The sequence below is a fragment of the Schistocerca serialis genome, unplaced genomic scaffold (genome assembly GCF_023864345.2).
Source record: "Schistocerca serialis cubense isolate TAMUIC-IGC-003099 unplaced genomic scaffold, iqSchSeri2.2 HiC_scaffold_1442, whole genome shotgun sequence".
NCBI classification, from domain to species: Eukaryota; Metazoa; Arthropoda; class Insecta; order Orthoptera; family Acrididae; genus Schistocerca; species Schistocerca serialis.
The window spans coordinates 1,799-14,772 of record NW_026047672.1 but is presented as its reverse complement, the minus strand read 5'-3'; the positions used below and the strand labels follow the sequence as shown (position 1 = coordinate 14,772).

Here is a 12,974-nt window from a genome sequence, read left to right as displayed (position 1 = left end):
TGTGCTGTCCTCGCAAGCTGTGCAGTCCTAGAAAGCCGTGCTGTCCTGGCAAGCCGTGCTGTCCTCGCAAGCTTTGCTGTCCTCGCAAGTTGTGCTTTCCTCTCAAGTAGTGCTGTCCTCTCAAGTTGAGCTGTCCTCTCAAGTTGAGCTGTCCTCTCAAGTTGACCTCTCCTTCAAGTTGAGCTGTCCTCTGAGGTTGAGCTGTCCTCTCTAGATGAGCTGTCCTCTCTAGATGAGCTGTCCTCTCAAGTTGAGCTGCCCTCTCAAGTTGAGCTGTCCTCTCAAGTTGAGCTGTCGTCGCAAGCCGTGCTGTCCTCGAAAAACGTGCTGCTCTCGCAAGCTGTGCTGTCCTCGCAAGCCGTGCTGTCCTTGCAAGCCGTGCAGTAGTCGCAATCCGTGCTGTCCTAGCAAGCCGTGCTGTCCTTGCAAGCTTTGCTGTCGGTGCAAGCTTTGCTGTCGGTGCAAGCTTTGCTGTCGGCGCAAGCTGTGCTGTCCGCCCAAGTTGTGCTGTCCTCGCAAGCTGAGCTGTCCTCTCAAGTTGAGCTGTCGTCTCAGGTTGAGCTGTCCTCTCAAGTTGAGCTGTCCTCTCAAGTAGAGCTGTCCTCTCAAGTTGAGCTGTCCTCTCTAGTTGAGCTGTCTTCCATAGTTGAGCTGTCCTCTCTAGTTGAGCTGTCCTCTCTAGTTGAGCTGTCCTCTCAAGTTGAGCTGTCCTCTCAAGTTGAGCTGTCCTATCATGTTGAGCTGACCTCTCTAGTTGAGCTGTCATCTCTAGTTGAGCTGTCCTCTCAAGTTGAGCTGTCCTCTCAAGTTGAGCTGTCCTCTCAAGTTGAGCTGTCCTCTCAAGTTGAGCTGTCCTCTCAAGTTGAGCTGCCCTCTCAAGTTGAGCTGCCCTCTCAAGTTGAGCTGCCCTCTGAAGTTGAGCTGCCCTCTCAAGTTGAGCTGCCCTCTCAAGTTGAGCTGCCCTCTTAAGTTGAGCTGTCCTCCAAAGTTGAGCTGTCCTCTAAAGTTGAGCTGTCCTCTCTAGTTGTGCTGTCCTCTCAAGTTGAGCTGTCCTCTCAAGTTGAGCTGTCCTATCATGTTGAGCTGACCCCTCTAGTTGAGCTGTCATCTCTAGTTGAGCTGTCCTCTCAAGTTGAGCTGTCCTCTCAAGTTGAGCTGTCCTCTCAAGTTGAGCTGTCTTCTCTAGATGAGCTGTCCTCTCTGGATGAGCTGTCCTCTCAAGTACAGTTGTCCTCTCAAGTTGAGCTGTCCTCTCAAGTTGAGCTGTCCTCCCAAGTTGAGCTGTCCTCTCTAGTTGAGCTGTCTTCCCTAGTTGAGCTGTCCTCTCTAGTTGAGCTGTCCTCTCTAGTTGAGCTGTCCTCTCTAGTTGAGCTGTTCTCTCACGTTGAGCTGTCCTCACAAGTTGAGCTGTCCTAGCAAGTTGAGCTGTCCTCGCAAGCAGTGCTGTCCTCGCAAGCTGTGCTGTCCTCGCAAGCTGTGCTGTCCTCGCAAGCTGTGCTGTCCTCGCAAGCTGTGCTGTCCTCGCAAGCTGTGCTGTCCTCGCAAGCTGTGCAGTCCTAGAAAGCCGTGCTGTCCTGGCAAGCCGTGCTGTCCTCGCAAGCTTTGCTGTCCTCGCAAGTTGTGCTTTCCTCTCAAGTAGTGCTGTCCTCTCAAGTTGAGCTGTCCTCTCAAGATGAGCTGTCCTCTCAAGTTGACCTCTCCTTCAAGTTGAGCTGTCCTCTGAGGTTGAGCTGTCCTCTCTAGATGAGCTGTCCTCTCTAGATGAGCTGTCCTCTCAAGTTGAGCTGCCCTCTCAAGTTGAGCTGTCCTCTCAAGTTGAGCTGTCGTCGCAAGCCGTGCTGTCCTCGAAAAACGTGCTGCTCTCGCAAGCTGTGCTGTCCTCGCAAGCCGTGCTGTCCTTGCAAGCCGTGCAGTAGTCGCAATCCGTGCTGTCCTAGCAAGCCGTGCTGTCCTTGCAAGCTTTGCTGTCGGTGCAAGCTTTGCTGTCGGTGCAAGCTTTGCTGTCGGCGCAAGCTGTGCTGTCCGCCCAAGTTGTGCTGTCCTCGCAAGCTGAGCTGTCCTCTCAAGTTGAGCTGTCGTCTCAGGTTGAGCTGTCCTCTCAAGTTGAGCTGTCCTCTCAAGTTGAGCTGTCCTCTCAAGTTGAGCTGTCCTCTCTAGTTGAGCTGTCTTCCATAGTTGAGCTGTCCTCTCTAGTTGAGCTGTCCTCTCTAGTTGAGCTGTCCTCTCAAGTTGAGCTGTCCTCTCAAGTTGAGCTGTCCTATCATGTTGAGCTGACCTCTCTAGTTGAGCTGTCATCTCTAGTTGAGCTGTCCTCTCAAGTTGAGCTGTCCTCTCAAGTTGAGCTGTCCTCTCAAGTTGAGCTGTCCTCTCAAGTTGAGCTGTCCTCTCAAGTTGAGCTGCCCTCTCAAGTTGAGCTGCCCTCTCAAGTTGAGCTGCCCTCTGAAGTTGAGCTGCCCTCTCAAGTTGAGCTGCCCTCTCAAGTTGAGCTGCCCTCTTAAGTTGAGCTGTCCTCCAAAGTTGAGCTGTCCTCTCAAGTTGAGCTGTCCTCTCTAGTTGTGCTGTCCTCTCAAGTTGAGCTGTCCTCTCAAGTTGAGCTGTCCTATCATGTTGAGCTGACCTCTCTAGTTGAGCTGTCATCTCTAGTTGAGCTGTCCTCTCAAGTTGAGCTGTCCTCTCAAGTTGAGCTGTCCTCTCAAGTTGAGCTGTCTTCTCTAGATGAGCTGTCCTCTCTGGATGAGCTGTCCTCTCAAGTACAGTTGTCCTCTCAAGTTGAGCTGTCCTCTCAAGTTGAGCTGTCCTCCCAAGTTGAGCTGTCCTCTCAAGTTGAGCTGTCCTCTCAAGTTGAGCTGTCCTCTCAAGTTGAGCTGTCCTCGCAAGCTGTGCTGTCCTCGCAAGCTGTGCTGTCTTCGCAAGCTGTGCTGTCCTCGCAAGCCGTGCTGTCGTCGCAAGCCATGCTGTCCTCGCGAGCCGTGCTGTCGTCGCGAGCCGTGCTGTCCTCGCGAGCCGTGCTGTCCTCGCGAGGTTTGCTGTCCTCGCGAGCTTTGCTGTCCTCGCAAGCTGTGCTGTCCTCGCAAGCCGTGCTGTCCTTGCAAGCCGTGCTGTCCTCGCAAGCTTTGCTGTCCTCTCAAGTTGAGCTGTCCTCTCAAGTTGTGCTGTCCTCTCACGTTGAGCTGTCCTCTCAAGTTTAGCTGTCCTCTCAAGTAGAGCTGTCCTCTCAAGTTGCGCTGTCCTCTCTAGCTGAGCTGTCCTCTCAAGTTGAGCTGTTCTCTCAAGTTGAACTGTCCTCTCAAGTTGAGCTGTCCTCTCAAGTTGAGCTGTCCTCGCAAGCTGTGCTGTCCTCGCAAGCTGTGCTGTCCTCACAAGCTGTGCTGTCCTCGCAAGCTGTGCTGTCCTTGCAAGCTGTGCTGTCCTCGCAAGCTGTGCTGTCCCCGCAACCTGTGCTGTCCTCGCAAGCTGTCCTGTCCTCGCAAGCCGTGCTGTCCTCGTAAGCTGTGCTGTCCTAGCAAGCCGTGCTGTCCTCGCAAGCTTTGCTGTCCTCTCAAGTTGAGCTGTCCTCTGAAGTTGTGCTGTCCTCTCAAGTTGAGCAGTCCTCTCAAGTAGAGCTGTTCTCTCAAGTTGCGCTGTCCTCTCTAACTGAGCTGTTCTCTCAAGTTCAGGTGTTCTCTCAAGTTGAACTGTCCTCTCAAGTTCAGCTGCCCTCTCAATTTGAGCTGTCCTCGCAAGCTGTTCTGTCCTCACAAGCTGTGCTGTCCTCGCAAGCTGTGCTGTCCTCGCAAGCTGTGCTGTCCTCACAAGCCGTGCTGTCCTTGCAAGCCGTGCTGTCCTCGCAAGCCGTGCTGTCCTCGCAAGCTTTGCTGTCCTCTCAAGTTCAGCAGTCCTCTCAAGTTGTGCTCTCCTCTCAAGTTGAACTGTCTTCGCAAGTTGAGCTGTCTTCTCAAGTTGAGCTGTCCTCTCAAGTTGAGCTGTCCTCTCAAGTAGAGCTGTCCTCTCAAGTTGCGCTGTCCTCTCTAGCTGAGCTGTCCTCTCAGGTTGAGGTGTTCTCTCAAGTTGAACTGTCCTCTCAAGTTCAGCTGTCCTCTCAAGTTGAGCTGTCCTCGCAAGCTGTTCTGTCCTCACAAGCTGTGCTGTCCTCGCAAGCCGTGCTGTCCTCGCAACCTTTGCTGTCCTCTCAGGTTGAGCTGTCCTCTCAAGTTGAGCTGTCCTCTCAAGTTGAGCTGTCCTCTCAAGTAGAGCTGTCCTCTCAAGTTGCGCTGTCCTCTCTAGCTGAGCTGTCCTCTCAGGTTGAGGTGTTCTCTCAAGTTGAACTGTCCTCTCAAGTTCAGCTGTCCTCTCAAGTTGAGCTGTCCTCGCAAGCTGTTCTGTCCTCACAAGCTGTGCTGTCCTCGCAAGCCGAGCTGTCCTCGCAAGCTGTGCTGTCCTCGCAAGCAGTGCTGTCCTCGCAAGCTGTGCGGTCCTCGCAAGCTGTGCTGTCCTCGCAAGCAGTGCTGTTCTGGCAAGCTGTGCTGTCCTCGCAAGCTGTGCTGTCCACGCAAGCTGTGATGTCCTCGCAAGCTGTGCTGTCCTCGCAAGCTGTGCTATCCTCGCAAGCTTTGCTGTCCTCGCAACTTGTGCTGTCCTCGCAAGTTGTGCTGTCCTCTCAAGTTGTGCTGTCCTCTCAAGTTGAGCTGTCCTCTCAAGTTGAGCTGTCGTCTACAGTTGAGCTGTCCTCTCAAGTTGAGCTAACCTCTCAGGTTGAGGTGTCCTCTCAGGTTGAGATTTCCTCTCAAGTTGAGCTGTACACTCAAGTTGAGCTGCCCTCTCAAGTTGAGCTGTCCTCTCAAGTTGAGCTGCCCTCTCAAGTTGAGCTGCCCTCTCCAGTTGAGCTGCTCTCTCAAGTTGAGCTGCCCTCTCAAGTTGAGCTGCCCTCTCCAGTTGAGCTGCTCTCTCAAGTTGAGCTGCCCTCTCAAGTTGAGCTGCCCTCTCAAGTTGAGCTGCCCTCTCAAGTTGAGCTGCCCTCTGAAGTTGAGCTGCCCTCTGAAGTTGAGCTGCGCTCGCAAGTTGAGCTGTCCTCTCAAGTTGAGCTGTCCTCTCAAACTGAGCTGTCCTCTCAAGATGAGCTGTCCTCTCTAGTTGAGCTGTCCTCTCAAGTTGAGCTGTCCTCTCAAGTTGAGCTGTCCTCTCAAGTTGAGCTGTCCTCTCAAGTTGACCTGTCCTCTCAAGTTGAGCTGTCGTCTTAAGTTGAGCTGTCCTCTAAAGTTGAGCTGTCCTCTCTAGTTGAGCTGTCCTGTCAGGTTGAGCTTTCCTCTCAGGTTGAGCTGTCCTCTCAAGTTGAGCTGTCCTCGCAATCTGTGCTGTCCCCGCAAGGTGTGCTGTCCCCGCAAGCTGTGCTGTCCCCGCAAGCTGTGCTGTCCCCGCAAGCTGTGCTGTCCCCGCAAGCTGTGCTGTCCCCACAAGCTGTGCTGTCCCCGCAAGCTGTGCTGTCCTTGCAAGCTGTGCTGTCCCTGCAAGCTGTGCTGCTCTCGCAAGCTGTGCTGTCCTCGCAAGCTGTGCTGTCGTCGCAAGCCGTGCTGTCGTCGCAATCCGTGCTGTCCTAGCAAGCCGTGCTGTCCTTGCAAGCTTTGCTGTCGGTGCAAGCTTTGCTGTCGGTGCAAGCTTTGCTGTCGGCGCAAGCTGTGCTGTCCGCCCAAGTTGTGCTGTCCTCGCAAGCTGAGCTGTCCTCTCAAGTTGAGCTGTCGTCTCAGGTTGAGCTGTCCTCTCAAGTTGAGCTGTCCTCTCAAGTTGAGCTGTCCTCTCAAGTTGAGCTGTCCTCTCTAGTTGAGCTGTCTTCCATAGTTGAGCTGTCCTCTCTAGTTGAGCTGTCCTCTCTAGTTGAGCTGTCCTCTCAAGTTGAGCTGTCCTCTCAAGTTGAGCTGTCCTATCATGTTGAGCTGACCTCTCTAGTTGAGCTGTCATCTCTAGTTGAGCTGTCCTCTCAAGTTGAGCTGTCCTCTCAAGTTGAGCTGTCCTCTCAAGTTGAGCTGTCCTCTCAAGTTGAGCTGTCCTCTCAAGTTGAGCTGCCCTCTCAAGTTGAGCTGCCCTCTCAAGTTGAGCTGCCCTCTGAAGTTGAGCTGCCCTCTCAAGTTGAGCTGCCCTCTCAAGTTGAGCTGCCCTCTTAAGTTGAGCTGTCCTCCAAAGTTGAGCTGTCCTCTCAAGTTGAGCTGTCCTCTCTAGTTGTGCTGTCCTCTCAAGTTGAGCTGTCCTCTCAAGTTGAGCTGTCCTATCATGTTGAGCTGACCTCTCTAGTTGAGCTGTCATCTCTAGTTGAGCTGTCCTCTCAAGTTGAGCTGTCCTCTCAAGTTGAGCTGTCCTCTCAAGTTGAGCTGTCTTCTCTAGATGAGCTGTCCTCTCTGGATGAGCTGTCCTCTCAAGTACAGTTGTCCTCTCAAGTTGAGCTGTCCTCTCAAGTTGAGCTGTCCTCCCAAGTTGAGCTGTCCTCTCAAGTTGAGCTGTCCTCTCAAGTTGAGCTGTCCTCTCAAGTTGAGCTGTCCTCGCAAGCTGTGCTGTCCTCGCAAGCTGTGCTGTCTTCGCAAGCTGTGCTGTCCTCGCAAGCCGTGCTGTCGTCGCAAGCCATGCTGTCCTCGCGAGCCGTGCTGTCGTCGCGAGCCGTGCTGTCCTCGCGAGCCGTGCTGTCCTCGCGAGGTTTGCTGTCCTCGCGAGCTTTGCTGTCCTCGCAAGCTGTGCTGTCCTCGCAAGCCGTGCTGTCCTTGCAAGCCGTGCTGTCCTCGCAAGCTTTGCTGTCCTCTCAAGTTGAGCTGTCCTCTCAAGTTGTGCTGTCCTCTCACGTTGAGCTGTCCTCTCAAGTTTAGCTGTCCTCTCAAGTAGAGCTGTCCTCTCAAGTTGCGCTGTCCTCTCTAGCTGAGCTGTCCTCTCAAGTTGAGCTGTTCTCTCAAGTTGAACTGTCCTCTCAAGTTGAGCTGTCCTCTCAAGTTGAGCTGTCCTCGCAAGCTGTGCTGTCCTCGCAAGCTGTGCTGTCCTCACAAGCTGTGCTGTCCTCGCAAGCTGTGCTGTCCTTGCAAGCTGTGCTGTCCTCGCAAGCTGTGCTGTCCCCGCAACCTGTGCTGTCCTCGCAAGCTGTCCTGTCCTCGCAAGCCGTGCTGTCCTCGTAAGCTGTGCTGTCCTAGCAAGCCGTGCTGTCCTCGCAAGCTTTGCTGTCCTCTCAAGTTGAGCTGTCCTCTGAAGTTGTGCTGTCCTCTCAAGTTGAGCAGTCCTCTCAAGTAGAGCTGTTCTCTCAAGTTGCGCTGTCCTCTCTAACTGAGCTGTTCTCTCAAGTTCAGGTGTTCTCTCAAGTTGAACTGTCCTCTCAAGTTCAGCTGCCCTCTCAATTTGAGCTGTCCTCGCAAGCTGTTCTGTCCTCACAAGCTGTGCTGTCCTCGCAAGCTGTGCTGTCCTCGCAAGCTGTGCTGTCCTCACAAGCCGTGCTGTCCTTGCAAGCCGTGCTGTCCTCGCAAGCCGTGCTGTCCTCGCAAGCTTTGCTGTCCTCTCAAGTTCAGCAGTCCTCTCAAGTTGTGCTCTCCTCTCAAGTTGAACTGTCTTCGCAAGTTGAGCTGTCTTCTCAAGTTGAGCTGTCCTCTCAAGTTGAGCTGTCCTCTCAAGTAGAGCTGTCCTCTCAAGTTGCGCTGTCCTCTCTAGCTGAGCTGTCCTCTCAGGTTGAGGTGTTCTCTCAAGTTGAACTGTCCTCTCAAGTTCAGCTGTCCTCTCAAGTTGAGCTGTCCTCGCAAGCTGTTCTGTCCTCACAAGCTGTGCTGTCCTCGCAAGCCGTGCTGTCCTCGCAACCTTTGCTGTCCTCTCAGGTTGAGCTGTCCTCTCAAGTTGAGCTGTCCTCTCAAGTTGAGCTGTCCTCTCAAGTAGAGCTGTCCTCTCAAGTTGCGCTGTCCTCTCTAGCTGAGCTGTCCTCTCAGGTTGAGGTGTTCTCTCAAGTTGAACTGTCCTCTCAAGTTCAGCTGTCCTCTCAAGTTGAGCTGTCCTCGCAAGCTGTTCTGTCCTCACAAGCTGTGCTGTCCTCGCAAGCCGAGCTGTCCTCGCAAGCTGTGCTGTCCTCGCAAGCAGTGCTGTCCTCGCAAGCTGTGCGGTCCTCGCAAGCTGTGCTGTCCTCGCAAGCAGTGCTGTTCTGGCAAGCTGTGCTGTCCTCGCAAGCTGTGCTGTCCACGCAAGCTGTGATGTCCTCGCAAGCTGTGCTGTCCTCGCAAGCTGTGCTATCCTCGCAAGCTTTGCTGTCCTCGCAACTTGTGCTGTCCTCGCAAGTTGTGCTGTCCTCTCAAGTTGTGCTGTCCTCTCAAGTTGAGCTGTCCTCTCAAGTTGAGCTGTCGTCTACAGTTGAGCTGTCCTCTCAAGTTGAGCTAACCTCTCAGGTTGAGGTGTCCTCTCAGGTTGAGATTTCCTCTCAAGTTGAGCTGTACACTCAAGTTGAGCTGCCCTCTCAAGTTGAGCTGTCCTCTCAAGTTGAGCTGCCCTCTCAAGTTGAGCTGCCCTCTCCAGTTGAGCTGCTCTCTCAAGTTGAGCTGCCCTCTCAAGTTGAGCTGCCCTCTCCAGTTGAGCTGCTCTCTCAAGTTGAGCTGCCCTCTCAAGTTGAGCTGCCCTCTCAAGTTGAGCTGCCCTCTCAAGTTGAGCTGCCCTCTGAAGTTGAGCTGCCCTCTGAAGTTGAGCTGCGCTCGCAAGTTGAGCTGTCCTCTCAAGTTGAGCTGTCCTCTCAAACTGAGCTGTCCTCTCAAGATGAGCTGTCCTCTCTAGTTGAGCTGTCCTCTCAAGTTGAGCTGTCCTCTCAAGTTGAGCTGTCCTCTCAAGTTGAGCTGTCCTCTCAAGTTGACCTGTCCTCTCAAGTTGAGCTGTCGTCTTAAGTTGAGCTGTCCTCTAAAGTTGAGCTGTCCTCTCTAGTTGAGCTGTCCTGTCAGGTTGAGCTTTCCTCTCAGGTTGAGCTGTCCTCTCAAGTTGAGCTGTCCTCGCAATCTGTGCTGTCCCCGCAAGGTGTGCTGTCCCCGCAAGCTGTGCTGTCCCCGCAAGCTGTGCTGTCCCCGCAAGCTGTGCTGTCCCCGCAAGCTGTGCTGTCCCCACAAGCTGTGCTGTCCCCGCAAGCTGTGCTGTCCTTGCAAGCTGTGCTGTCCCTGCAAGCTGTGCTGCTCTCGCAAGCTGTGCTGTCCTCGCAAGCTGTGCTGTCGTCGCAAGCCGTGCTGTCGTCGCAATCCGTGCTGTCCTAGCAAGCCGTGCTGTCCTTGCAAGCATTGCTGTCGGTGCAACCTTTGCTGTCGGCGCAAGCTGTGCTGTCCGCCCAAGTTGTGCTGTCCTCGCAAGTTGTGCTGTCCTCGCAAGTTGTGCTGTCCTCTCAAGTTGTGCTGTCCTCTCAAGTTGAGCTGTCCTCTCAAGTTGTGCTGTCCTCTCAAGTTGAGCTGTCCTCTCAAGTTGAGCTGTCATCTCAGGTTGAGCTGTCCTCTCAAGTTGAGCTGTCCTCTCAAGTTTAGCTGTCCTCTCAAGTTGAGCTGTCCTCTAAAGTTAAGCTGTCCTCTCAAGTTGAGCTGTCTTCTCTAGTTGATCTGTCCTCTCTAGTTGAGCTGTTCTCTCTAGTTGAGCTGTCTTCCCTAGTTGAGCTGTCCTCTCTAGTTGAGCTGTCCTCTCTAGTTGAGCTGTCCTCTCTAGTTGAGCTGTTCTCTCACGTTGAGCTGTCCTCACAAGTTGAGCTGTCCTAGCAAGTTGAGCTGTCCTCGCAAGCAGTGCTGTCCTCGCAAGCTGTGCTGTCCTCGCAAGCTGTGCTGTCCTCGCAAGCTGTGCTGTCCTCGCAAGCTGTGCTGTCCTCGCAAGCTGTGCTGTCCTCGCAAGCTGTGCTGTCCTAGAAAGCCGTGCTGTCCTGGCAAGCCGTGCTGTCCTCGCAAGCTTTGCTGTCCTCGCAAGTTGTGCTTTCCTCTCAAGTAGTGCTGTCCTCTCAAGTTGAGCTGTCCTCTCAAGTTGAGCTGTCCTCTCAAGTTGACCTCTCCTTAGAGTTGAGCTGTCCTCTGAGGTTGAGCTGTTCTCTCTAGATGATCTGTCCTCTCTAGATGAGCTGTCCTCTCAAGTTGAGCTGCCCTCTCAAGTTGAGCTGTCCTCTCAAGTTGAGCTGTCGTCGCAAGCCGTGCTGTCCTCGCAAGTTGTGCTGTCATCACAAGCTGTGCTGTACTCGAAAAACGTGCTGCTCTCGCAAGCTGTGCTGTCCTTGCAAGCCGTGCTGTCCTTGCAAGCCGTGCTGTAGTCGCAATCCGTGCTGTCCTAGCAAGCCGTGCTGTCCTTGCAAGCTTTGCTGTCGGTGCAAGCTTTGCTGTCGGTGCAAGCTTTGCTGTCGGCGCAAGCTGTGCTGTCCGCCCAAGTTGTGCTGTCCTCGCAAGCTGAGCTGTCCTCTCAAGTTGAGCTGTCGTCTCAGGTTGAGCTGTCCTCTCAAGTTGAGCTGTCCTCTCAAGTTGAGCTGTCCTCTCAAGTTGAGCTGTCCTCTCTAGTTGAGCTGTCTTCCATAGTTGAGCTGTCCTCTCTAGTTGAGCTGTCCTCTCTAGTTGAGCTGTTCTCTCACGTTGAGCTGTCCTCACAAGTTGAGTTGTCCTCTCAAGTTGAGCTGTCCTCGCAAGCAGTGCTGTCCTCGCAAGCTGTGCTGTCCTTGCAAGCTGTGCTGTCCTCGCAACTGTGCTGTCCTCGCAAGATGTGCTGTCCTCGCAAGCTGTGCTGCCCTCGCAAGCTGTGCTGTCCTTGCAAGCTGTGCTGTCCTCGCAAGCTGTGCTGTCCTCGCAAGCTTTGCTGTCCTCGCAAGCTTTGCTGTCCTCGCAAGCTTTGCTGTCCTCGCAAGTTGTGCTGCCTTCGCAAGTTGTGCTGTCCTCTCAAGTTGAGCTGTCCTCTCAAGTTGAGCTGTCCTCTACAGTTGAGCTGTCCTCTACAGATGGACTGTCCTCTCAAGTTGAGCTGTCCTCTCAGGTTGAGGTGTCCTCTTAGGTTGAGATTTCCTTTCAAGTTGAGCTGTACACTCAAGTTGAGCTGTACACTCAAGTTGAGCTGCCCTCTCAAGTTGAGCTGCGCTCTCCAGTTGAGCTGCCCTCTCAAGTTGAGCTGCCCTCTCAAGTTGAGCTGCCCTCTCAAGTTGAGCTACCCTCTCAAGTTGAGCTTTCCTCTCAAGTTGATCTGTCCTCTCAAGTTGAGCTGTCCTCTCATGATGAGCTGCCCTCTCTAGTTGAGCTGTCCTCTCAAGTTGAGCTGTCCTCTCAAGTTGAGTTGTCCTCCCAAGTTAAGTTGTCCTCTCAAGTTGAACTGTCCTCTCAAGTTGAGATGTCCTCTCAAGTTGATCTCTCCTTCAAGTTGAGCTGTCCTCTGATGTTGAGCTGTCCTCTCTAGATGAGCTGTCCTCTCTAGATGAGCTGTCCTCTCAAGTTGAGCTGTCCTCTCAAGTTGAGCTGTCCTCTCAAGTTGAGCTGCCCTCTCAAGTTGAGCTGCCCTCTCAAGTTGAGCTGCCCTCTGAAGTTGAGCTGCCCTCTCAAGTTGAGCTGCCCTCTCAAGTTGAGCTGCCCTCTTAAGTTGAGCTGTCCTCCAAAGTTGATCTGTCCTCTCAAGTTGAGCTGTCCTCTCTAGTTGAGCTGTCCTCTCAAGTTGAGCTGTCCTCTCAAGTTGAGCTGTCCTATCATGTTGAGCTGACCACTCTAGTTGAGCTGTCATCTCTAGTTGAGCTGTCCTCTCAAGTTGAGCTGTCCTCTCAAGTTGAGCTGTCCTCTCAAGTTGAGCTGTCTTCTCTAGATGAGCTGTCCTCTCTGGATGAGCTGTCCTCTCTGGATGAGCAGTCCTCTCAAGTACAGTTGTCCTCTCAAGTTCAGCTGTCCTCTCAAGTTGAGCTGTCCTCTCAAGTTGAGCTGTCCTCTCAAGTTGAGCTGTCCTCTCAAGTTGAGCTGTCCCTCTCAAGTTGAGCTGTCCTCGCAAGCTGTGCTGTCCTCGCAAGCTGTGCTGTCTTCGCAAGCTGTGCTGTCCTCGCAAGCCGTGCTGTCCTCGCAAGCCATGCTGTCCTCGCGAGCCGTGCTGTCGTCGCGAGCCGTGCTGTCCTCGCGAGCCGTGCTGTCCTCGCGAGCTTTGCTGTCCTCGCGAGCTTTGCTGTCCTCGCGAGCTTTGCTGTCCTCGTGACCTTTGCTGTCCTCGCAAGCTGTGCTGTCCTCGCAAGCTGTGCTGTCCTCACAAGCTGTTCTGTCCTCGCAAGCTGTTCTGTCCTCGCAAGCTGTGCTGTCCTCGCAAGCTGTGCTCTCCTCGCAAGGTGTGCTGTCCTCGCAACCTGTGCTGTCCTCGCAAGCCGTGCTGTCCTCGCAAGCCGTGCTGTCCTCGCAAGACGTGCTGACCTCACAAGCCGTGCTGTCCTCGCAAGCCGTGCTGTCGTCGGAAGCCGTGCTGTCCACACAAGCCGTGCTGTCCTCGCAAGCCGTACTGTCATCGTAAGCTTTGCTGTCCACGCAAGTTGTGCTGTCCTCGCAAGCTGTGCTGTCCTTTAAAGTTGAGCTGTCCTCTCCAGTGTGACTGTCCTCTCAAGTTGAGCTGTCCTCTCAAGTTGAGCTGTCCTCTCAAGTTGAGTTGTTCTCTCATACTGAGCTGTCCTCGCAAGCTGTGCTGTCCTCGCAAGCCGTGCTGTCCACGCAAGCCGTGCTGTCCTCGCAAGCAATGCTGTCCTCGCAAGCTGTGCTGTCCTCGCAAGCTTTGCTGTACTCGAAAGTTGTGCTTTCCTCTCAAGTAGTGGTGTCCTCTCAAGTTGAGCAGTCCTTTTAAGCTGAGCTGCCCTCTCATGTTGAACTTCCCTCCCAAGTTGAGCTGTCCCTCTCAAGTTGAGCTGTCCTCTCTAGATGAGCTGCCCTCTCTAGATGAGCTGTCCCCTCAAGTTGAGCTGTCCTCTCAAGTTGAGCTGTCATCTCAAGTTGAGCTGTCCTCTCAAGTTGAGCTGTCCTCTCAAGTTCAGCTGTCCTCGAAAGCCATGCTGTCCTCCAAAC

The 12,974-nt window shown here is 53.9% G+C and overlaps 1 protein-coding gene across 1 annotated transcript; it reads right to left on the bottom strand.

Annotated features, from left to right (window-relative positions):
* Positions 1-768: 768 nt before the first annotated feature.
* On the bottom strand, positions 769-11,670 carry LOC126443288 (M protein, serotype 24-like). Its single transcript, XM_050090898.1, has 4 exons — positions 11,270-11,670; positions 5,912-6,145; positions 2,276-2,509; positions 769-1,000 (listed from the first exon to the last, which is right to left on the bottom strand). Exons 1-4 carry the CDS (start codon positions 11,668-11,670, stop codon positions 769-771), a joined length of 1,101 nt encoding a protein of 366 aa, XP_049946855.1.
* Between the last annotated feature and the right edge of the window lie 1,304 nt (positions 11,671-12,974).

Coding starts and splice junctions, on each gene's coding strand:
- LOC126443288 (XM_050090898.1), bottom strand. CDS start 11,670: ATGACAGCTCAACTAGAGTGGTCAGCTCAACATGATAGGACAGCTCAA. Junction 6,146..11,269: donor CATCTCAACTTGAGAGGACA/GTTCAACTTGAG, acceptor TCAACTTTGGAG/GACAGCTCAACTTAAGAGGG. Junction 2,510..5,911: donor ATGACAGCTCAACTAGAGAG/GTCAGCTCAACA, acceptor TCAACTTTGGAG/GACAGCTCAACTTAAGAGGG.